The sequence below is a fragment of the Notolepis coatsorum genome, assembly GCF_963971535.1.
Source record: "Notolepis coatsorum genome assembly, chromosome: 13".
Taxonomy (NCBI): Eukaryota; Metazoa; Chordata; class Actinopteri; order Aulopiformes; family Paralepididae; genus Notolepis; species Notolepis coatsorum.
Window position 1 is genome coordinate 123,375,714 of NC_140177.1, and position 26,050 is coordinate 123,401,763.

The 26,050-nt window shown below is 42.7% G+C and overlaps 1 protein-coding gene across 1 annotated transcript in view; it reads left to right on the forward strand.

Annotated features, from left to right (window-relative positions):
* ncstn (nicastrin) overlaps positions 1–26,050 on the forward strand; it is a 73,273-nt gene that overhangs the window by 15,793 nt on the left and 31,430 nt on the right. The window contains exons 3-5 of the mRNA XM_084326915.1: positions 3,740–3,863; positions 5,009–5,130; positions 5,628–5,773. Of these exons, the coding sequence (XP_084183041.1) occupies positions 3,740–3,863; positions 5,009–5,130; positions 5,628–5,773 (392 nt within the window). The remainder of the gene's footprint in view (positions 1–3,739; positions 3,864–5,008; positions 5,131–5,627; positions 5,774–26,050) is intronic.

Sequence of the window (26,050 nt, forward strand, 5' to 3'; positions counted from 1 at the left end):
GGCCCTATATTTTGTTTTCAGAGATGTCATGGATGAAAAGCCAGCTTCACAAGATATGTGGTGCTGAATGGTATCAACACCTTAATTGCTGCATCATGAGATACTTGGTACTCAGCACCACACTCTGAAACTAGCTCTACAGGTGGTATCAGATGAGATTTCAATGAGTTCTTCCAAGAGTTTGGATGGAGATGTGTCGGGAAGCTTTGTCTCAATGTTGTCTGTAAAGATTTTTTTATCCAGAGTAACTTGGTGATCCTTTTCTGTGTTTTATTAAATAATGATTTTCAGATTTTGAGAAATGGTCAAACATATCCAAATATGGTATTTTCATGGAAAACAGTGCAGCTGCAACAGATAGCACTTTAGTGATAATTTTCTGTAATCAAAAAAGAATAAAAAAAAATAAATTTTTATTTTAAAATTTAATTATTTTTTTTTAATTTTTAAATCTCAAGGCACTCCTGGCAGCTCTCTGCGGCACCCCTGTTGAGAACCGCTGGCTTACACTACTTTGATTTGTATCATTCAGTCAAGCCGGGACACATTAACTTGCAGGTCTGGATGCCCTCAAGCTGGGATTTTGCCCATATTCTGATCCAGGGCCACTGGAATGTCAGAATCAGAAAGGTCTTTATTGCCAAGTAGTTTTCACATACAAGGAATTTGCTTTGGTCGTTTTCGGTGCAACATTAGTGGCCAGACGCTAACAGACAGATAATACAATAAAGAGGTGGAGTCAAATAAAATGAAATATGAACTACGTAACCGGTAAGTTAAGCACAATATAATATAATTATGAAATAAAATATAGGCCAGGCCTGTACAACTGTAAATAAAGAGGTTGAATACAATTAAATGGGATATAAACTAAATTAAATATAGCACAATAGAATATAGTAAAATTTTATAAGTAAAAAATTAAATAGCAATAGGCTAGGGCTGTACAACCGGGCAAGATGTGGTCAAGTATATACACTAATTAGAATTAAATAACAATACACATAGTCCAGTAACACAATACACACAACGAGCAACATACAATCATGGCGTTAAAGATTGAGAAGAAGTAATATGGACACATTCAAATAGATGCAGCCACACTGTCAGCACACGCATACCAGACATTAACAGGAACACCACTTGGATACATAGCAATTAGGGGTGTAACGATGCATCGATTAATCGAAATGCATCGATTCTAATGTGTTCGATTCGATGCATCGATTTGAATATGTTAGAATCGATTATAATCGATGTTAATCTAATATTTTTTTTTTTTTTTTTTTATATCTTTTTTTTTTTATGTTTGTGTGTTTATTGTTTTTATTGACCTATAGTCCATTCATGCTGAGTGAATCAGTTCCCCCAGCCACATTTGTGTATTCAAATTGTTTTGGGGAATTAACGAAAATGTATAGAAAATTAATCGAATCGAATCGTGGTCAAATGAAGAGATTTCATGATGCATTGAATCGTTGCCTGAGTAATCGAATCGAATCGTTGTGAGGTCGAATCATTACACCCCTAATAGCAATGTAATCGCGTCGTGTCTTTCAGTTCAAGTTTCAAGTTTGCTTTTATTTGTCACGTATAAAGTACATTGTACATTACAGTGAAATGCTTTGTTCTGTTAACTTCTGTATGAGCCCATGAGAATGTGCTTCATACAGTAAACTAAAGTAAATCAACAGAATAAAGTCCCAACACTATACAAATATACAATATACAACTAAAGAACAACCTAAGTACAATGAGGTACAAAAATGCAAACTTTTAAAATGCAAAATGCTAAAATTAGGTATGGATGTGTAGTGCACATTTATTTAATAAATAGATCAAATATGGTGCAGTGTTAAAGTGTCTAAAGTGAGTGTTAACAGGCCTCCGTGTCCTATTTACCCCGTTGAATGCCGCCACCCACTTCAATGATAGAGCTCTCATATTTGCGAACGCATAAACTATATCTTAAATTATGGCTATGTGTCTAATATGGCCGTCGCTTATCAATGACTTGTTTGCAGTCAACATTGTCGAAACGGATTGTTTTTTATTCGGTTCATTTCCGTTTTATACCATTTTGAAAAACGCTAGTTTCTTGAAACTTCCAGAAGATTTCAGAAGATTCTGTGATAATCGCCCTTTACTGGAATACACTGGAATACACAAAACACGTTGTCATTTTTCGGCCTATTTATGAATCGTTTTCAAATAAACGCTAGATTATCGATAGTATATGTGTACTTATGCACGCTATAGAAGCGGGCTGAAAAATCTATTATCTTATTTCCTGATCAGCTACACACACTCACAGCCACACACACACATATGGGACACGTTGATATATAGGTGAAAACAGCTCTGATTATCCCAATACTGGTAAAATAGATTCCTTACCTCAGATCAGATGTTCTCCAAAAGGATTATTCCAATTCCTGATCGCGTTTATTGATCCAATGCTGGGTACTGGAAATATATATTCCACGCTGTTCTGATGGTCCACAATGAGTCCGATCAGCTCGGGTTACTTGCCTGAGAAGTAAAATGTGGATTCCGGATTTTTCTTTTCTCATCCATTTTCATTGAGTCCATTCTAATGCGTGCAATACCATCCGGGAGACGATAGGGCGGTATTTTCCCAATTCGAGCTCAGACAGATCCCCACTGGTAACGTGAGGCTTGATTGATGAAATATGAATGGAAATCGCTAATAAAAAAAATAACGATAAAAAAACGGCATAGAGGGAGCTCCAGTAGCTCACCACGTACCTCGAGCGCTATTTCGGCGCCGGGGACAACCGTGCTCGTCACGGATCTGGGGTTTAGCGAGTTCGAATCCCGGACTGCAGCCGTGCCTTTCCCAGAGTGTCTTCCCCCCCATCTGAACCCTTTCAGCCTGTTTCTGTCGGTCATCCTTGACCAGAATAAATGCGATAAACGTATAAAAGAGCCAGGGGAATGGCCAAAAGTAAAAAAAAAAAAAAAAAAACGGCATAGCTCGTTTCTGGCACTGAACGGTTGGCATGAAATAACGAATTATGCCGTGGCTGGCACTCAAAGTGTTAAGGTGAGTGTTTGTTTAAAGTGAGTGTGTGCATGTAGATGTGCGTGCAATGAGTGTAGATGGATGGGTTGATGTTACATAGCAGTCATTGTAACATCAACACATCCATCTACACTCTTTGAGATCAGACTTCAAGATTCCCGACTGAAATGGCACATAGTGGACTGTGAACCCACACCACAGTCCAGTTAAAAGTCCCGCTTCTCGGGTTCGGCTGGGTAGCGCAGTGGACTAAGCACTCGCCTACCACCGCGTAGACTCTGGGATCGAATCCAGCTGTCAGTGGTACCTCCGGCTTGGTCAGTTGTCCCTACTAACACAATTGGCATTGTTAGCGCCGGGTGGGAAGCCGGTGGGGTACAGTATGTGTCCTGGTCGTTGTAAACTGCGACTCCTACTCGGTCGGGGCGCCTGTTCAGCAGGGAGGGGATCTGGGGGAAATAGCGTGAACCTACAGTATGCACGTGTTACGTTCCCCCAGTGAAACTCCTCGCTGTCGGGTGAAAAGAAGCGGCTGGCGACTCCACATGTATCGGAGGAGGCGTGTGGTAGTTCTACACCCTCCCCAGGCCGACAGTGGGGCAATGCGCTACAGCCAGGAAGGGAATTGGCATAACGACTAAATTGAATAAAAAAATTGAATAAAAATCAAGTCCCGCTTCTCTCCCTCTTCAGCTTCTATATCGGGTGATGTGGGCGTGATCCATTTCTTGGAGTCTGAGGCCAACCTGGACTGGGTCCTGAGCACTGGACCCAACCCTCCATATATGGTCATACTGGAGTCTCCTCTCTTCACCAGGTATATATCATGTCATTACCGTGGACCATATTTACATGGTGGCCATTTTGCTCTCATGCTTTTTGCCTTTTGCAAAGGAATCCCAATGGGCGGCCAAGTGGCGCAGTGGGCAAGGCGCTCGCCACTAATGCAGGAGATGCTGGGTTCGAGCCCAGCTCTCGGCATTGCTACCAGCTTGGCTGGTCGTTCATACTAACGCAATTGGCAGTGTTAGGGGTGGGAAGCTGGTGGGTGGGGATCGGACGTTGTGGACAGCGACTCCTACAGGTCGGTTGGTGCGCCTGCGCAGCAGAATCAGGAAGCAACGGGGGCGGCGTGAGCCTCCCACGCAGACCCTCGCCGCTGAGAGATCGCGCTGTGCAGGTGAAAAGATGCGACAGCTGCCTCCTCGTGTACCGGAGGGGACACGTGATGTAAGGCTTCGTCCACATTGCAGCCGGCCTGTGGGAGGCATGGCCTAACAACGTTCGAGACAGGGGAGGGTAGAATTGGACAATACGAAAATTGGGATGGGAGAAAAATAGAAAATGGCCAATGGCTCCTTCTCTGGGCTGGGTTAAAATTCCCATCCCTAAATATAATTTAAAGTGTTCAAGGTAGCGTAGATCTACCTTTAGGCAGAATGCTATGTTGCTAGAATAGTAGCACTGTGGCATCTCACTATAAAAGTAATACCTACTGTGTGATGATAATAAATGATTCACTCATCCGCCCCCTCTCTCTGTCTCCCTCCCCATGTCTCTCTCTCTTTCTTTCTCTCTGTCTCCCCCCCCTCTTTCTCTCTGTCACCCTCCCCCTCTCTCTGTCTCCCTCTCTCTCTGTCTCCCTCCCTCTCTCTCTGTCTCCCCCTCTCTCTGTCTCCCTCTCTCTTTCTCTGTCTCTTTCTCTCTCTTTCTCGCTGTCTCCCTCCCGCTTTCTCTGTCTCTCTGTCTCCCTCCCGCTTTCTCTGTCTCTCTCTTTGTCTCCCTCCCTCTTTATCTGTCTCTCACTCTCTCTCTCCATCTCCCTCCCTCTATCTGTCTCTCTCTGCCTCCCTCTCTCCCTCTCTGTCTCGCTCTCTGTCTCTCCCTCCTTCTCTGTCACACGCTGGACCTGTCTCACATCCACCTACGCATCTGTCCTTGTTTCCGTTCGTCCCCCACCAGGGCCGTCATGATGCAGCTGAAGAATGGAACCCGCCGGGTGGCGGGCGTGGCCGTGGTCGTCCCCAACACCAGTCCTGCCGAGGGCTTCTCTCCACACACCACCTGCCCCAACCAGAACACAGGTGGGTGGGGGGCAGTTTGCACGTGGACGCCTGATTCGGCGTTATGCGATAAACATGTAGAAATAGTGCATATTCACTATAACCTCTGTCACTGTCCTATACCCCCTGCTGTTTGTTGGTTATTTTAACTTCACTGTTTTTATACTTGTTTTATTTTTAACCTCGACTTTTAACTGCCTTGCTGTTTTTTTTTCTATGATCTGAAAGGTGACCTTGGGTGTCGTGAAAGGCGCCACCAAATAAAATGTATTATTATTATTATTAAATGGGTTTCGCCAGCTTGGACCCTGCTAACTGATAACATGTGGTGTTGCACGAAATTGGTACTGTGGTAGAATTATATGTGCCCCCCCCCCCCCACACCTACTGTAGTCCCAATTCCCCCTGATTAACCCCCAATGTCCTGTCTTCCAGTCTCCCTTATAATCAATCCCTTTGCCCCCCCCCCCCCCCCCCCTTGTCATGTGACTGATGTAGTTCCTCTTCCCCGCCACCAGGTGTCTATTCAGAGACCTATGACGCTGACATGGCCAACTGTAAAGCCACAGTCTGGAATCCCCAGGGGAACGGACTCTCCTATGAGGAGTTTGGGTTCCCCATCTTCTCTCTGAAGGAGGACAACCAGACTGAGATAATACGGAAGGTAAGCGGCACAACGGTGCAGCCATTATGGCCCGGGTGACAGATAGGGGTGGGACGATACATCGATCCAGATCGATACATCGATGTAATTATCAACAATCGAATCGGATCGATGCGATGTAATAAGATCGATTCATATCGATACTCTTATTTTGAAAATCCTGTGGCGAGTCTCATATCCGCCCAAGAACAACAGCAGTAGCTCCGTGTGTGTAGACGTTACAGCATAGCATTCTCCCTTTCTGTGTGTGTGTGTGTGTGCGCGCGTCTTTGGAAAGACCAGATGAGGTCAGAGGAGTTTGATGTTTAAATGTTATTTAAACATAAACAATATAATACATAATAAATGTAGGCCTATACATGATCATGCAACATCAACAAATTGTTGTAGGAACGGTTTGGGAGAGGGAGGTTGTGAGTTTTGAGTTCCAAAAAATGTAGCTTAAAGTTTAAAGCTCAATATATAAAAACGTGGCACTTTACAGTGAACAGGAGATCTATTTGTATTAAAAACAATAGATTGATTTTCCTTTAAATGTCTGGAAGAGCTCAAAAATACAAATGTCAAATGATATTTTCATTACCTTTTTTTTGTTGATCTAAATGTTACTGATTGTGTTAAATGGGCATATGATATCATCTCATATCGATCGCAGGCACCTGAATCTAATCGTATCGTATTGTATCGTGAGAGACTTTGTGATATCGGCAAATATCGTATCGTTGTCCAAAGAATCGATATCGTATCGTATCATGATGAAACTGGTGATTCCCACCCCTAGTGACAGAACGGTGCAGCCATATGGCCCGGGGGACAGAACGGTGCAGCCATATGACCCGGGTGACCGTCGTCAATCCCATTATGGTTCCTTTTTAACCCATTCTCCGCCATTCACGTGTTAAGGCGGGTTTCTCCGCCATGCGTTGTCTGCCAATAACTCCGTAAGGCGTTTTTGAGATCAATATTTCATATTTTCATCATGGTATTCATATTTCACCCACGGAGTCTTGGGTGATGCTGTCTGATCCATCACAACTCTGCAACGCTTCAATACCGCCACCGATCGGCGAGTTGCCAAACCGGAAGTTGCCCAAACCGGAAGTGCTTGGTCCGTCCCCTATTTTTGTCCGGCCACTCGCTTATCGTCCCGGGGCTCAATACAGACACCGTCGATATGAATCTTTGCCATAACTCAATAATCAACATGATTTGGACGTGTATTAGTAATATACAAACCGGAAATGGATCGCATCGATCATCATCCCATAATAGCTATCTTTTTGCTCCAGTGTGATCGCCCAACGCTACGAGGAGACTGGGGTGAGTTTCAGCGTTTTTCTTTACCATTTTCGATACAAACTGCTCTGATCTATATATCACCCATACTACATGAATCATTTAACGTCGGTCATTGAATTATAAACGACCCCCCCCCCCCCCCCCCTCCGTTCACCCGCAGATGACCAGTCATGACGTTTAGGACCATGTACAGTTGAAATTTTTAATATAACGTTGATCGGTATCAAACTGCATTTGATCATCTAATATATGCATTTATGCCTATATCTCACGTTCTATGAAATACTGCAGAAAACGATAAAAACATATTTATACTCTAGACGGTATTTTAGTATGAATGTGTGAATGAAAAAGTCAAACGTTCCTACATCCTGAACGATAGATAATTGATGTTGAATGGGCCATAGTAATGTCAATTTAGCAATACAATTTAAAAAGTTATAGCCCTTCAAAGAAGGTGAACATCTCCATAGACAAATAGCGCTGGCAGAGGATGGTTTAGGATGGATATAAGTCCGGCAGAGAATGGGTTAAAGGGGTATTCTACGGAAATGTACCCTTTTTAGGTTGTAAATAAGTCGATTTCAGTGGAATGCTCCTTTTTAAATGTTGGGAACCCGGCAATCCAGTATCCCTGTTGTTGTGCTTAAAGGAACACGCCAATATTTTTGGACATTCGCTTACCGTCTTCTCCAGAAAGAGACAAGAAGATAGATACCAGTTTCCTCTCTGTGCGTTCAGTAGAAAGATATCTGGCTGCACGTTAGCCTAGCTTAGCACAATGAATGGAAGCGGACATGGCCGGTTAGCCTTCGGGAGAGGTGTTAGTTGGACAATGCCTAGGCTAACCGGCACTGTCCGTTTCCATTCATTGTGCTAAGCTAGGCTAACGTGCAGCCAGATGGCTTTCTACTGAACGCCAAAGAGAAAACTGGTATCTATCTTCTTGTCTCTCTCTGGAGAAGACGGTAAGCTAATTTCCCAAAATGTTGGTGTGTTCCTTTAAACCAGTTAGCAGAATATTCCTGTCCACCTGTGGTGTAGCATTCACAGAATGGTCAACCCACAAAACAACCGGTGTGCCCACCTTTCTTAACACTTTGATCGCCATGGTTAAATTCATAATTTACCATCCCTAGCCAGCTCTATTTGTCTATGGAGAAGTTCCCCTTCTTTGCAGGGCTATAACTTTTTTAATTCTATTGCTAAATTGACATTATTATGGCCCATTCAATGTCCTATATCTATTGTTCAGGGTGTAGCAACGTTATACTTTTTCATTCACATATTCATACTAAAATACGGTCTAAAGTATAAGTATGTTTTTATCGTTTTCTGCAGCTTTCTCCAGAACTTGATTTATAGCCCCAAATGCATTATATTGATGATCAAATACAGTTTGGTAGCGATCGGTGCCAGATAAAAAATTTCAACTGGAGGTACTTCTAGAAGTTACTACGTATGATCTGATGTTGACCGGATGGGCGGGGGGTCGTTTATAATTCCGTGGGCAACGTTATATCATTCATCTAGTGTGGGTCATATGATCATCAGAGCAGTTTATATTGAACACGGTAATAATAAACGCTGAAACTTACCCCAGTCTCCTCGGGCCGTTGGGCGATCAGCTTGGAGTAGACAGTTTTCTATTATGGGATGTTGATCTAGATTAACCATTTCCATGTTGTATAATACTATATACGTCCAAATAACGTTGTTTATTGAGTTAGGGCGAGCGATTGATTATCCAGTGTGTCGAGATGGAGTCCTGCTAACGATCGCGAGTGCCCGGACGAAATATGGGTGAGCACTTCCTGTTTGGCGCGTCACTTCCTGTTGGGCGATCTGCCGATCGGCCACCAGATGGCGCTCTTGAACCGTTAGAGAGTTGAGTGGAGATCAGCAGTATATCTCAGGTCCCCGGAGGAGAAATATGATTTCGATCACAGATTTTTGAAATATTGATATCAAAGACGTGTTACGGCGTCTTCGGCAGAATGAGCATGGCGGGCAATGACGAGTTTCGGCGTTTCCGGCGATTAAAGTGTTAAAAGCACATTCACTGTACATATAAATAGACTGCATTTACCGTAAATCTTCAAATATAGGTCGGGTCTTGTATTTACCTCAGCTGCAAAGAGCACCAGGCCTTTATTAGAGAGAGGCTTATATAAGAGGCAGGCCTTCCCAAAAAATGGACATAATCCCTTCATTTTCAGACTTTTATAGCAAAACTCCAAAACATGGAAAAAACATGGGAAGAAATCTGTTCATTCTATTTTTTAATATGTACATTGTCTGTCTACATTTATTTAGACTAGCATTGGTATTTAAATATTGAATGCAGTTGAGTAATTGTGAAACTGGTGTGGATTAACGTAATTCACACACTGAAGTTGGAACTGTCTATAGCAGGGGTGGCCAACCAGTCAGAGACTAAGAGCCACAAAAAAGACTGTGGTACCACTAGGGCTGTCTTAAATACTTCGAAGCTTCGTTCGATGGCACAAGCTTCCAACATAAAAAAAAAATCGAAGTTAAAAAAAAAAAAAAAAAAATTTTTTTTTTTTACTTCGATTTGTGTGTGTGTGTGTGAACTACCCATCCCAGTTAGGACAGCCGAATCCCGTCCAATCTTTCGCCGTCGACTAAAGACTCACTTCTTCAACCATTATCTGAAATGATATAATAAAAAAAAAAAAAAAAAAATCTAACCGTGACTAACCTTACTGTCATGCACTTGTCCTAATAAACTAACCTACACTGTAACACGCAACACTTTGATGAACATTGTTACTCAGCTGATAGAGTTGTACCCTTCTTGCTGTCTTGTCGTACAGAACTTGTAAGTCGCTTTGGATAAAAGCGTCAGCTAAATGACTAAATGTAAGTGTGTGTGTGTGTGTGTGTGCGCGCGCCTTGTAGAATTCCACACATAAGAAAGAAAGATACTGGGATGAATAAACAAAATAGGAAATAAAATGTAGAAATGCATGCAATACATAAATAAATATGAATCTCCATATATGAAATATAACATTTAGATAAGGTGCTACTGAGATGTTTTGGTGAGTTCTTTGTTTTTTTGTGGAAGTTGCCCTTCTTAAAAATGCAAGTTTCAAGTTTCAAGTTTCTTTAATAGTTGTCATACAGAAGTACAGAATACTTTTATACAAAATGCTTCTTACTGTTACGCTCCAGAGACTGTGCAAGACAAGATAAGTATGAAATAAAATAACATAGTATAGCATGTAAATTAGAAGTAAAAAAATTAGGTCACAGTGTTCAATATAGACATATGTACAATGTTCGATGCAGAGTAGACGTAACTGAGTTACCATATAATATACAATACTGTGTAGTGTACTAATATACAATACTATATAGTGCAAGGCAGAAATAGGATGAGGTGCAATTTAGGTACAATTTACAGTAGGTGTACGAGTTGTAGTGCAAATCCTTTATCAATAAATATAAAGTGTGTTTGTGTGATCTAAAGTGTGGAGAGTGGGTGCTGCAGTGTGTTTGTTTGTTTAAGTGAGTGTGTGTGGGTGTGTGTGCTGTGAGCATTTGATGGTTGTTGCATAGTGTTTATTGTTCGTTTAGCAGCCTGATGGCCTGGGGATAGAAGCTTCTTCTGAGTCTTTCTGTGCTCGCCTTAAGACTCCGGTATCGCTTGCCTGACCGCAGCAGTTCAAAGAGGCAGTTGTTCGGGTGGCTCGAGTCCTTAATAATTCTCTTAGCCTTCCCCTTGCACCGCTTGTTGTAAATGTTCTGGAGGGTGGGAAGCCCCCCTCCAATTGTGCGTTCGGCTGAACGTGTCACTCTTTGTAGTCTGCTACGGTCTTGTGCAGTGCTATTCCCAAACCAGGAGGTGATGTTGCCAGTCAGGATGCTCTCTATTGTACATGAGTAGAAGTTCCTAAGGATCTTCTGACTGACTTGGAACATCCTTAGGCGCCTGAGGAAGTAGAGGCGTTGTCGTGCCTTCTTCACAACACTGTCAATGTGTGTGGTCCATGTCAAATCCTCGGATATGTGGGCTCCGAGGTACTTGAAACTGTTCACTCTCTCAACCGGTGCCCCGTCGATGCTGAGGGGGCTGTAGTCCTTGACCCCCGACCTCCTGAAGTCCACAATCATCTCTTTTGTTTTGCTGACGTTCAGGGAGAGGCAGTTCTCCTGACACCACTGTGACAGGTTCTCTACCTCTTCCAGGTAGGCCCTTTCGTCGTTGGCAGAGATCAGGCCCACCACTACTGTGTCATGCATGAACATTCACTGATAATTGGTCTGTAGTGGAGTCTACAAGGTCTACATTGCCGGACCATGTAGAATCCGGACCTTGTAGACTGACATAATTCTGTGCATAGTTTAGTCTACACAGGCCATATTTCAAATAATCTAAATCTTACTTCATTCATCTTAAACATTCTTGATTTGGGGGATTGGTAGTTCCCATGAAATCTGAAGTTGTTCAAACGACAACAGCGATCCACCTTGAATTAAATCACACAGCCGAGTGAAACCTTGTTGGATGCGTCAGTCACGAAAGGGGCTACTTAATTAATTAATCCAACCCACTTTATTTATAGAGCACATTTAAAAACAACAACGTTTACGAAAGTGCTGTACAAGTCCCACAACATAAGATACAAAAAAAAGAATTAAAGAAAATTATTTATTTTTATTTATTTTTTCTTTTCTTTTCGAAGCTTCGAATTAAAATCGAAGCTCGGCCCCGAAGCTTCGATTGCCAAAAAAAGCTTTGAAGGTCAGCCCTAGGTACCACAAAGAGCCACACCATATACCAGCGTTTCTCAACCTTTTTTTTCAGTCACGGCACCCTTCATGTGTTTATAGGTCTCACCCTCTGGCCTCTGAAGTTGCTAATGTCTTTTTTTATTTGGGCCTCACAGGGTTAAAAGTACCCTGTGAGACCCACGGTTGCAAAATTACAAAATCACTTTTAGCCATTTAAAAAAAGAATGTTTATAGGGCGGTCAGGTGGCGTAGCAGAGATTGCGCTCGTCACCAACGCAGGAGATGCTGGGTTCGAGCCCAGCTCTCGGCGTTGCTACCAGCTTGGCTGGTCGTTCATACTAATACAATTGGCAGTATTAGGGGGTGGGAAGCTGGTGGGTGGGAATCTGGCGTTGTGGACAGCTCAGCGGGGGCAGGACTTGGTGGAGATAGCGTGCCCTCCCACGCGTTACACTTCACCAATGAGAGTCCTCGCTGCCAAGTGAAAAGACGTCACTGGCAGTCGCCACACGTATCGGAGGAAGCGTGCGGTCGGCTTCGGGACGCCCTTGTACCGACTCGTAGGAGAACATGCATACAGCAGCCAGGTAGGGGAGGGGGGGAATTGGCACGGCGACTAAATTGGGACGGGGAGAAAAACAGAAAATTGGAGAAAGAATTTATTTAAATTCTTTTAAGCACATGTAGGCCTATAGTCAATTGGTCCTGTTGTTCAGCCTCACAATGCTATTTGATAGTACATGTGTTTATATGTCCCACCCTCTGGCCTCTGAAGTTGCTAATGTCTTTTTAATTTGGGCCTCACAGGGTTAACCTCTTAAGCCTGAGATATACAGTAAAAGTGTATATTTTCAGCATTACGTTTACCAATTATTTTAACTGTTATTAGTGAAATATAAGATTATAGAAATCTCAGGGCATTGAGTCGGAAACCGGCGCATATTGACAGGAGGAAGTGGCACAGCCAAAAGTGAGTGTAGTCTTTTGAAGGAAGAGATTCAGGGCTTTCGAATTTCGAAAAACTACCCTACCCAGCTCACACCAGCCCCTGTCAATCATCTGACTTCTGGATTTACTTTTTAATTTCTCTTATTTTTTGGGATTATCTCCCACAAACCTGAACGTTATTGCCATAAAACAGAACGCAGTTAGTTTCTCTACCTTTCTGTGAACGTCTTGCAAAAAACGGTGTTGCAATACGATGAAAAATGGTGGAGAAATTTACATTATAAAAAAGATGGCAGAATTCAGTACTGTATCTACAAAACCTTCTGTTTAATAATCTTCCCTTTATTAATTTGCTTAGATTTTTCAGGTCTGGTCAATTTTAGCATGGTGTTATTCACAGTCAAAGAAAAAAAAATTTAATAGAATTGATATTCTCCTTTGGTTCATTACAATTTACTCAAGCCTAGTAACAGACACACTATTTCTGACACTGATCCATATATGTCCCTAGATTCAGATCCCAAGAACATGCAAATGGACCATTAAAAAAAAAAATTAAATGTTTATTCTACGTCCTTATGGAATGAGTGACATAAAAAAATAAAAGTAAAAGTAATTATTATTTTTTTTTTTAATGGATGGAAGAGCCGCACATTGACGGGCAAAGAGCCGCATGCGGCTCGGCCACCCCTGGTCTATAGGTTGCGGGGTCCGGGGACGATTTAGCGTGTGGTACCTACCTTCTCGACTTCCTCAGTCGAATCGAGTTGAATCAATAACATGCAGTGGCTTTAGCTGACGCTATCATAGCATCATGATCTGTAATGTGTCAACTGGACAACGCCAGCCTTGCCTGCCAACGCCATATAGATAGCGAATGTTAACGTTTGCAAACAAATAGGGGTGGGACGATACATCGATCCAGATCGATACATCGATGTAATTATCAACAATCGAATCGGATCGATGCGATGTAATAAGATCGATTCATATCGATACTCTTATTTTGAAAATCCTGTGGCGAGTCTCATATCTGCCCAAGAACAACAGCAGTAGCTCCGTGTGTGTAGATGTTACAGCATAGCATTCTCCCTTTCTGTGTGTGTGTGTGTGTGCGCGCGTCTTTGGAAAGACAAGATGAGGTCAGAGGAGTTTGATGTTTAAATGTTATTTAAACATAAACAATATAATACATAATAAATGTAGGCCTATACATGATCATGCAACATCAACAAATTGTTGTAGGAACGGTTTGGGAGAGGGAGGTTGTGAGTTTTGAGTTCCAAAAAATTTAGCTTAAAGTTTAAAGCTCAATATATAAAAACGTGGCACTTTACAGTGAACAGGAGGTCTATTTGTATTAAAAACAATAGATTGATTTTCCTTTAAATGTCTGGAAGAGCTCAAAAATACAAATGTCAAATGATATTTTCATTACCTTTTTTTTGTTGATCTAAATGTTACTGATTGTGTTAAATGGGCATATGATATCATCTCATATCGATCGCAGGCACCTGAATCTAATCGTATCGTATTGTATCATGAGAGACTTTGTGATATCGGCAAATATCGTATCGTTGTCCAAAGAATCGATATCATATCGTATCATGATGAAACTGGTGATTCCCACCCCTACAAACAAAGTCAACGTCGTCCAGCTGACACCACAGATCTAGATGACAACGTTAGCTAGCGCTAAAGCTAACGCCAACCAGAGGGAAACGTTAATGTACGGTAGTCAGTGTAGCGGGAGGCAGCACTTGATTTGCATTGGCAAGAGTTTATCTCATTCTATATCACGGCACGAAAAATAAAAAAATACTTTTTTTTGCGACCTTATATTGGAGACCGGCCTGTATTTGTCTGCATCCATCAAATCCCCGGCCATTATAAGAGGCCCGTCCTTTATTCGAGTACCCTCCACTATTAGAGTATTTACGGTATATGAAATGGGACTGCATTCATATAGAGATTTTTATCCAAAGCGCTTTACAACTTATGCGTCACATTCACCCATTTTAGGAGCAGTTAGGGATTTAACTGTCTTGCTCAAGGACACTCCCAACATTCATGCTATATTATGTTATTATGTTATTTGATACTATCTTGTCTAGCACAGTCTCTGGAGCGTAACAGTAAGAAGCATTTTGTATGAAAGTATTCTGTACTTCTGTATGACAACTATTAAAGAACTTGAACACTGCCAAGAGGGGCCAGAATGGAACCGGTGAACCTTCAGATTACCAGACGACCGCTCTACCTCCTGAACCATTATCGCCCTCATAAGACGATTTATTAACCTGAAAACTATATTTACAACATAATCCCCCTGTGAAGCTTTTAGCCATTATTTATTTATTTTTCATTTTCATTATTTCAACCCTGCCCCTCCAGACGCTCAGATGTGAAAAAAGCGCCCCCTATGTCTCCCAGATGGTAATGCACCATTTTGGATTAGACTCAATGAAAATGGATGAGAAAAAAAAAACCCGGAATCCACATTTTACTTCTCACGCATGTAACCGGAGCCAATCAGATTCATTCTGGACCCTCAGCACAGCGTGTAATATGTGTTTTACAGTATACACGTTGGATCAATAAAAGGATTGATTTTTGGAATGGCGATCAGGAATTGGAATAATCCATTTGGATACCATCTGATCTCAGGTAAGGAATCTATTTTACCAGTCTTAGGATAATCAGACCCGTTTTCACGGAGATATAAGCTTTTCCCCTATAATGTGATATGGCTGTTTGACTGTAAGAACGATCAGGAACTGAGAGAATCGATTTTCAGCAAGCGGCACCAGCGTGCACACGTGCACATATACTATCGATAATCTAGCGTTTATTTGAAAACGATTCATAAATAGGCCGAAAAATGACCGTTCTAGAATATTACAGTACAGGGCGATTATCATGGAATCTTCTTTTTTCTACGTGAAAACGAGGGCTTTTCAAAATGCTATAAAACGGAAATGAACCGATAAAAAAAACAATCCGCTTCGACAATGTTGACTGGAAATGAGTCATAGCCATAATTTAAAACATAGTGTAACTGAGGGGTACAATTCCCTGACTGTATTGAATAAGTATGGTATCATTAAACCACTACTGAGTTATGTACATTACTACTGGTCATACAGTACACATGTATATGAGATGAACACCCACACAATAACACGGCTTAACAAGAAAGTACTGTTTATAATATTTATTAGAAGAGCACCAAGATTATCTTACATTTATTAAGAATGAGAGTTGCGCTTGTAAGGCGAAGAATGTGCATGAATAGGTCAAGAGCGTAAGTCCATGAGCATATTACGAAGGGGATAATTAATACCACCTGTAGCATAAGAATTATATATGGTACACTAGTAGGTCAGCTGGAGATACTAAGGGGGTTCCCTCCGGTTGTAAGCCAGCAGGGGAGAGGATTTGTCGGTAGCAAAAGTCTGGATCAACGAGGAATAAGGAGACTCCAGGTACAGGAGAGAGTGCAATAATCCCTTGATCCGTAGACAAAGCAACAGCTATTCTCCGGTATGCAGTGCCGCATGGGTGAAAGCTAGCCAGCCTCAGAGTCCTAGAGGCGGGCTCGATGGTGCTCCTCACAGGGTAAATCCCACACGGTAGTGGGGGTAGACGATTCTCTGCTCCAGCAGCCACAGGACCAAAGCATTATAATCCAGCCGAAAAGGGCTCTGTAGTCGTCGGTGTAGGTTATGCAGTCAGTGTACATATCCACACGGTTCTCGTCTAGGGCTCCTCGGATGACGGCACAAGGTTAGGCCGCCCAGCCTGGATAAGCACACTAGCTCGGTACGATGAAACGTTGGCAATGCTGGTCACTGTAGAACGGTAGCCGCACGATACACTATACATAATAGACTATTACTTAATAATAGAATAGGTCGAACTCGACGATACAGCGTTAAACTCTGACACTTCAGCTATCAATTCGCACGCGGTCTCAAGGCTCTATTTCGGGGCAAAACGGGCCCACTTCACAGCACGTTGTATTGTGGTGTGAGGCTTCAACTTGTTACTAAGATTAGACTACTGCTGTATCCACCTGCGCCGTATTTATACGTAAGGTGAATAATCTAGTACCAGCCTTATTTCTGTCTCATATTACTGCGCAAAACCGGGCATGTTGAGACATGTCTTAGCGGTGACTTTGAACTAGACATTGGGGGTATGGCCGTGGCGCCTGGGGGGTCGCTGTCCAATAGGAGAACGAATATTATGGTCTGGCCTGTACTAGGTAAAGGGATATTCCGTGTATATGTACAAAGAATATACAAGGGATATCAGACGATATACAAATACTATACAATATATCTCAAGTAATAAATATATATATTCGGTTTAATCTGACCCTTTGTAACACATAGATTAGGCGATATTAATGCTAACATTGCAGTGGATGGTAGGCATTCAAGCACTAAATGTGCGCCCCCTGCTGGGCACTGAAAGTTAATGCCAGCAGACTGCACGGACTGGGCGGATACGACTCGCAGAGTTGCCAAGGGATTTTCAAAATAAGAGTATCGATATGAACCGAACGTTGTTAGCTGCCGGAGCCATAGATATTATGGCTGGAGCTGCGCTTGGGGCGGAAATGAGACCAGTCACAGGATTTTCAAAATAAGAGTATCGATATGAACCGAATGCCTATCGCACCAGTGCTATTGAAGTAAATCCATTCATCGCACAGACCGATGTTGCTGTAGCACGTGCAACATATATCTCGCACTGTACAGCCCTGCGGATATAAGCTGTATTTGGCATTATGTTGTATATTATGCAGGATATGGAATAAGTGTCCTCCGAATGACCTCCCTTGGAAGACAAATTTAAACTCATTAATTTAACCCTTTCACTACCACACAGAAGGTTAACCTTTCACTACCACAGTACAGAAGGTTAACCTTTCACTACCACATTACAGACGGTAACCGTCTGTAGTGTGGTAGTGAAAGGGTTAACCTTCTGTATTGTGGTTGTGAAAGGGTTATAACACTTTGTCGTATGGCAGTGAAAGGTTAAAGTGGAGATGAAGCAGTGAGCAATGTGATCCTAGTTTGTTTGTTGTGTACCTTGTGTAAGACAGGGTTCTATAATCAAATGTGAAATCTATCTTATTTGTCTGAAAAATATAATATAATATCCCTGTTTTCAACATGGGCGCCGCCATTTTGTTGCTGACGTCATGGCTGACGTCATGCCGGGGGTTGGGTGTATACACTCTGGTTTGCTGCCTATATTGAATGGGTCAGTCAGCAAATAAAATGTTGCCTACAAAACAACGGGACCGCGGTGGTTCTGTTTGTATTGCTCCTGGCTGTTCAAACTAATTTTACCATGTGAGAGAGAGGAAAGTTGGTTAATTTCCACAAACTACCAGTGAAAAAAACAGTGTTGTCGACATGTTGGCTCGGGCTGGCTGCACTCAGGCGGCGCGACCAGCCTGTTGGACAGGGAAGGAGGATCTGCAGCGAACACTTCATTGCCTCGGATTATGTTGTTGGGGTGGGATGTTTGTCCAGAAGACCACTAATCAGCTGAAGCCGGACGCGGTTCCCTCGGTCTTCGACAGACAGACCGGCGTTAGCTCTCGGGAGCGATCGCTAGCTAGTTGGCACCAGCCGGGGCCCGGCGTTAGCTCTCGCTAGCTAGCGTTAGCAACCGGAGCGTCGCGGAGCATTCAGCCTGCTGGCTACCTAGACCCACTTCAACCAGCGTCGCGGAGCATTCAGCCTGCTGGCTACACAAGCTGTGTAGCCAGCAGGCTGAATGCTCCGCGACGCTCCGGTTGCTAACGCTAGCTAGCGAGAGCTAACGCCGGGCCCCGAGAGCTAACGCCGGTCTGTCTGTCGAAGACCGAGGGAACCGCGTCCGGCTTCAGCTGATTAGTGGTCTTCTGGACAAACATCCCACCCCAACAACATAATCCGAGGCAATGAAGTGTTCGCTGCAGATCCTCCTTCCCTGTCCAACAGGCTGGTCGCGCCGCCTGAGTGCAGCCAGCCCGAGCCAACATGTCGACAACACTGTTTTTTTCACTGGTAGTTTGTGGAAATTAACCAACTTTCCTCTCTCTCACATGGTAAAATTAGTTTGAACAGCCAGGAGCAATACAAACAGAACCACCGCGGTCCCGTTGTTTTGTAGGCAACATTTTATTTGCTGACTGACCCATTCAATATAGGCAGCTAACCAGAGTGTATACACCCAACCCCCGGTATGACGTCAGCAACAAAATGGCCGCGCCCATAATGCTAAATGCTTCAGAAATGTACACAACAAATCGTTTTTTCTTAGAAACTGCTTATTTTTATAACGTGACTTCTTCTGTGGCTTATCTAAATACTAATGTGATGCTATGAATATGTATTTATCGCACTGCTTCATTTCCACTGTGTTTGGTCTATAGACCTGTTTGTTGTCCACGTCAGACTCAGTGATCGCGCGCATCAAGGGGGCAAAAGGAACGTAATACTGGTCAGAACAACGGGGCAGACTACAATATATTTGCATTTGTTAGCCATGCTAGCGATCTAAACAAGCAATCCATGCCAAAGCTAGATATGTAAAAGGAGACTCGCACTCAAAATGTCATCCAGCCGTTTTAGTTTGAAAACAACTTTTAGTCAGGGGAGTGTCATGGTTTCTCCATAGATCTCCATTATACTGTTAGTCAGGGGAGTGTCATGGTTTCTCCATAGAGCTCCATTATACTGTTAGTCAGGGGAGTGTCATGGTTTCTCCATAGAGCTCCATTATACTGTTAGTCGGGGGAGTGTCATGGTTTCTCCATAGAGCTCCATTATACTGTTAGTCAGGGGAGTGTCATGTTTTCTCCATGGAGCTCCATTATACTGTTAGTCAGGGGAGTGTCATGTTTTCTCCATGGAGCTCCATTATACTGTTAGTCAGGGGAGTATCATGTTTTCTCCATGGAGCCCCGTCATACTTATTTTTTTAGCACAGCAGGTCTGGGGTAACTCAGTCACATGACTCAGTTGGTATTGCTAATTGGCTCGAACACTGTATGTTTGTAAACAGCGAACAGGTCTATAGAACATATTCAAAATGACGAGTGTTGTGGAAAGTTCTTATATAGCAATGGCGGCGAGCTGTAGAAATTGAGATCGAGTCGAGCTATTTCAAAAGAAAACAGTTTTCTGTGATCACAGAAGTTTCCTCATTTTCAGAAGTCAGAGACAAGACAATGTACTGTCTGACCAGAAAAGAGAGAGATCTGGTCAGACCTACAATTATACACAACGGAAACAAAGGAGTTCTCATCAGTATGTGAAGATAAGCTGCACCTGTGCCCAGGCATCTATCTTGTTGTGAGATAAATGGATTGTTAAAATGTTGCATTTGGGCCTAAGCAGAATCTAACACAGTTTTGTTATGAGAGGATAGCTCATTAACACATTCCCTGCCACGCTTCTAGCCCATCTTATACCACTCTCTGCCAGTGCTGTAACCCTATGGAGTCGCTCACCTTCTTTGCAGGGCTATAACTTTTTAACGTTTATAAGTCTGTGATCGTCAGTAAATGCTTTATGTAGTATGGGTTGATTTATTGATCAGTTGGTTTGTAAACAAAGAAATGTACAATCGCCTTGAAAATGACGTCAGGGTCCTCTTACCGTTGGCCACTGAGACTGGAGCAAAAAGATCCCACTTATTTGACGGCGATCGAGTCGATCCATTTCCGGTTTGTATAATAATAATAACATATACACGGTGTGTGTCTTGAGTCCCGCGACAATATGCGAGTGCCGGACGCATTTCCCAGACGCACCGAGATCGACTCGTCCATTTCCGGTTTGGTAACTCGCAGATCATCCACCAGGCGGCAGTATTGAAGCGTTGCAGAGTTGTGCATGCTCCCACTGCATCAGACCAGGCTCCGTGAGGGAATTATGAATAACATGGCGAAAAAATTAAATATGATCTCAATAACGTCGTACGCCGTGGAATGGCAGAATTAGCATGAACTTGAAACACGCCGTAAGCCGTTTCCGGCGCTGGATGTGTTAAAATGGTTATCAGGCAAAACAGGCCGTCTGTACACCAGGTGAAACATGCTGACTGGTCAAAGCTGTACAGAGAATAATGTAATAACAGAAAACACATGATATTTTCTATATAACATGAGACATCTAGGTAGATTGATTTACGATATGTTGACTGAATCCACTCATTGCCCAGAATGTTTCTATTTGCTAATATATTTTTTTTTTTACTGCAAAGTAAAACTGTCAACATGTTTTATCTAATAAAATAAAGTTCAGTCTGTTCGTCTCACTTCAATAATTTTTATTGCAGTACATGGTATTTTCTCAAGCAGACAGATGTAAACACTGTAATCTATGTTGCATGTACCTGACAAACTGAACTGTTTGTATTACAGTCATATTCCAACTTAACCCTTTAATCGCCAAGGACGACTTTAGACGTCATTCCTCGCCATGCGTAATCTGCCAATGACGTTTTACAGCGTCTTTGAGATCAATATTTCAAAAATCTGTCATGGCAATCATATTTCACCCACGGAGACTTGAGACTTGCTGTTGATCTCCTCTCAACTCTCCAACGGTTCAAGACCGCCATCTGGTGGCCGATCGGCGAATCGCCAAAACCGGAAGTGACGCGCCGGAAGTGGTGCTCACCCATATTTCGTCCGGCCACTCGCTATCGCTAGCGGGACTCCAGCTTGATACACTGGATAGCGATCCGTTGCCAATAACTCGATAAACAACATGATTTGGACGTATATATTATTATACAACCTGGAAATGGATAGCATATATCAACATCCCATAATAGAGATTTTTCTGCTCCACGCTGATCGCCCAATGCTGCGAGGAAGCTGCGGTGAGTTTCAGCGTGTTTGATTATTATTAAACATACACAATGCTCCGATCAACATATCACCCATACTAATAAATGATTTAACGTCGGTCACGGACTTATAACCCCCCCCCCCCCCCCTCCGGTCACCAGCAGATGATGAGGCATGACGTGTAGGACCTTGTACAATTGAAATCTTTTATCTGACGTCAATCGGTATCAAACTACATTTGATGATCTATATTTAGGGCTATAACTCACGTTCTGCAGAATGCTGCAGAAAACGATAACATATTTATACTTTAGACCGTATTTTAGTATGAATATGTGAATGAAAAAGTAGAACGTTGCTACATCCTAAACGATAGATACTTGACGTTGAATGGGCCATAGTAATGTCAATTTAGCAATACAATTTAAAAAGTTATAGCCCTGCAAAGAAGGGGAACATCTCCATAGACAAATAGAGCTGGCAGAGGACGGTATAAGGATGGATATAAGCGTGGCAGAGAAAGGGTTAACTGAATGCACATGTGTGTGTGTGGACTACTGTACTATTACAGGTATTGAAATGAACAATGCAACTTAATAATTAAATATCGATACTTGGCGTCCCTGTATCGATACAGTATCGCCACGCAAAGTATCGCGATACTACTACGTATTGATTTTTTCCCCCACCCCTACTATGCACTCAACACTGCAGCACCCAGGTTTCAGCACTGTTAATGCACATTGTTACTCCTGCTGACTTGTCATGAGTCGCTTTGGATAATTATACGTTCAGCTAAATGACTAAATGTAAATGTAGCCAACCTGATGTTATTTATTCAGCCAACGGTCATGTTTAAGAAACATGAGGGACATTGAGGGCAAATAGGAGTGGACAGAACGGTGCTTCTTGGCGGCTTTACGCCGATATTACGAGGACTGCAGGGACCTGGTGCCCTACCCTTCACACTGTATCATTAAATGCTTGCAGTTTAGACTCTAGTTGGAAGTTCTTCAGAAGAAAACTTTACGAGTGAAGTGCATTAGGCTTTGGCAGTATGACGGTATTACGGTATACCAGGGTATTTAGAAATCCAGACGGTATTGAAAATCAATACCGTCAAAATCACAGATGCGTTTCAGTTTATATGACATAATCGACGACGTCGATTATAAAAAATCGTCGACGAGGAATTGTTGCGTCGATTAGTCGTTTAAAAAAATATATATATATTATTATTATTATAATATATTTTTTTTGCACTACCTATCTTTGTGAAAGTGGCTTCTCAGCTCTGGTCCAGCTGAAGACTTCTTAGCTTAACATAACAGACGACAGTAAGTTTGGGGGAACTAATGGGATAACTGGGGATGTTGTTTGGTCCTGACAAGAGTCTCAAAGTCTGGCGTGATGGTAGACAAAGCAACTCTGAGGTCATGCTCAATGTCCAATCTGTTCCTCTGCTCTGTCTTCAGCTGGACCAGAGCTGAGAAGCCACTTTCACAAAGATAGGTAGTGAAAGATAAAATATATATAAAAAAAAAATATATATATATATATAGTGCTAGGATGCTGCAGGCTTCTGGCTACCATTCTGAGAGCTAACGATAGTAGCACTCGGATGCTGCGGGCTAACTGGCTACCGTTCTGAGAGCTAACGATAGTATCACTCGGATGCTGCGGGCTAACTGGCCATCTCCGTAATTTGTTTACTTGGTAACACGGGTTGCCCCCCCCCCCCCCCCCGCTGATGAAAATGAAAGTCATACCGTATACCGGGGTATTAGGTCATCATGGTATGACGGTATGAAAAAAATTATACCGCCCAAGCCTAAAGTGCATCTAAAAGCATCTGTGTGCTTGAGGAAAGGTTACTGATTTCATTAAAAAAAAACATGCATTTGACAAAAAAAATATCTAAAACTTTGATAGATTCCGTTGATTAAAACGAGACTAAAACTTCTATAGATTTTGTAGACTAAAACTAACAATAATTCAAATGACTAAAAGGTGACTAAAACTTCGCCACCAACGCAGGAGATATTGGTATCGAGCCCAGCTCTCTGCGTTGCTTCCGGCTTGGCTGGCCGTCGTACTAACACAATTGGCAGTGTTAGAGGGTGGGAAAGCCGGTGGGTGGGTCCTGGTCGTTGTAAACAGCGACTCCTACAGTTCGGTCGGGGCGCCTGCTCAGCGAGGAAAGGATCTAAGGGGCGTAGTAGTGTGATCCTTCCACACGTTACACCCTCTCAGTGAGAGTCCGCACTGCCAGGTGAAAAGAAGCGGTTGATTGGCTACACATGTGTCGGAGGAAGCATGTGATAGCCTCCACTCTCCCAGACCGACTGTAGGGGATTGGGAATTGGCATAACGACTAACATTGGGATGGGAGAAAAACGGAGGAAAAAGGAGGGGGGGAAAGATCTAAAAAATAAAAAAAATAAGGTGACTAAAACTAATATGCATTTTTAGTCAAAAGTCTAAGACTAAATAAAAATCAGCTGCCAAAATGAACACTCAGCGCAGACGTCCCCCTCTGGTCCTAGAAGTAGAAGTTCTCTGTAGCTGATTGGCCGTAGCCTCTAGCTAAAGTTCCAATTAGCCACAGTAATTTTACTGTGTAACAGAGGCTAATGTTTCTCCAAGATCGTCAGACAGCTCTGTAGGGATTTATTTTGTGACCATCGATTATCAGGATTTCAACTTTCACAAGGGGCTGTTCAATCTCTCTTTCCTGGTTTCAACAAACTCCAAAAGAAATCCATGCAACTGCTTTTGGATCTCAAGAGAACTATTCGTGTCCATGTTGCATCGTAACATTCTCACGGCCAAGCTTAATTTACGCCAGAGAGGTTATGGCCATAGAGAGAATTCTTCTTTAGGCCGTCGGGGCAGACCGGTCTGAGCTCTAGTTCAGTAAAGTGCTCCTAATCATTGGAGCTTAAAGAAACACACCAACAGAACAGTATGAGAAATGTGCTTACCGTCTTCTCCAGAGACAAGAGTATAGACAATGGCCTCTCTGTGTGTTCAGTAGGAAGCTGTCCAGCTGCAAGCTAGCCCAGCTTAGCACAAATTAATGGAAGCGGATACGGACCAGCTAGCCTAGCTGTTGGCCTCTCCCGGAGTTTTAAGCTAGGCTAGTGGTCCCAATCCGCTTCCACTTATTTGTGCTAAGCTAGGCTAGCTTGCAGCTGGATAGCCTTCAACTGAACGCACTATCTTGTCGGACTCTGTAGAAGACGGATTTCCCATAATGTCAGTGTGTTCCTTTTAAAAGGAGAGCCAGCAGTGTCTGTGACGGGGCAGGGATGTCTGTGATGGGGGGGCAGCAGGCCTCATCCTGCTACTGTTTACACCTAACACCACTGTGGCACTGAGGAGAACCTGACCCATAATAAGGGTTACTGTTTCAACTCTACATTTGTTGTGGATCAACAGTAACAGCAGATCCGATTGAACCCTTTCACCATTGGTTACTGTCTGTGGTGAAAGGGTTAACGGTCTGTAGTGTTGTGAAAGGGTTAACATTCTATAGTGTGGTAGTGAAAGGGTTAATCTTCTGTAGTGTGGTGGTGAAAGGGTTAATCTTCTGTAGTGTGGTGGTGAAAGGGTTAACATTATATAGTGTGGTAGTGAAAGGGTTAATCTTCTGTAGTGTGGTGGTGAAAGTGTTAACCTTCTATAGTGTGGTGGTGAAAGGGTTAACCTTCTATAGTGTGGTGGTGAAAGTGTTAACCTTCTATAGTGTGGTGGTGAAAGTGTTAACCTTCTATAGTGTGGTGGTGAAAGGGTTAACCTTTTATAGTGTGGTAGTGAAAGTGTTAACCTTCTATAGTGTGGTAGTGAAAGAGTTAACCTTCTATAGTGTGGTGGTGAAAGCGTTAACCTTCTATAGTGTGGTAGTGAAAGCGTTAACCTTCTATAGTGTGGTGGTGAAAGCGTTAACCTTCTATAGTGTGGTAGTGAAAGCGTTAACCTTCTATAGTGTGGTGGTGAAAGCGTTAACCTTCTATAGTGTGGTGGTGAAAGGGTTAACCTGTTATAGTGTGGTGGTGAAAGGGTTAACCTTCTACAGTGTGGTAGTGAAAGGTTTAACCTTCTATAATGTGGTAGTTAAAGTGTTAACCTTCTACAGTGTGGTAGTGAAAGGGTTAACCTTCTACAGTGTGGTAGTGAAAGGGTTAACCTTCTATAGTGTGGTAGTGAAAGGGTTAGTGACAGTGACTTTATTTTTGGTCCTAAGATGTCCGCAAAAGATCATATTCATCACTGTTGGCTCTTTATGGCACATTTCTTTTAACAACTTGGTCCAAAGGTTGTATTTGCGTCTCAAGTTTCAAGTTTGCTTTTATTTGTCACGTATAAAGTACATTACATTGAAATGCTTGGTTCTGTAT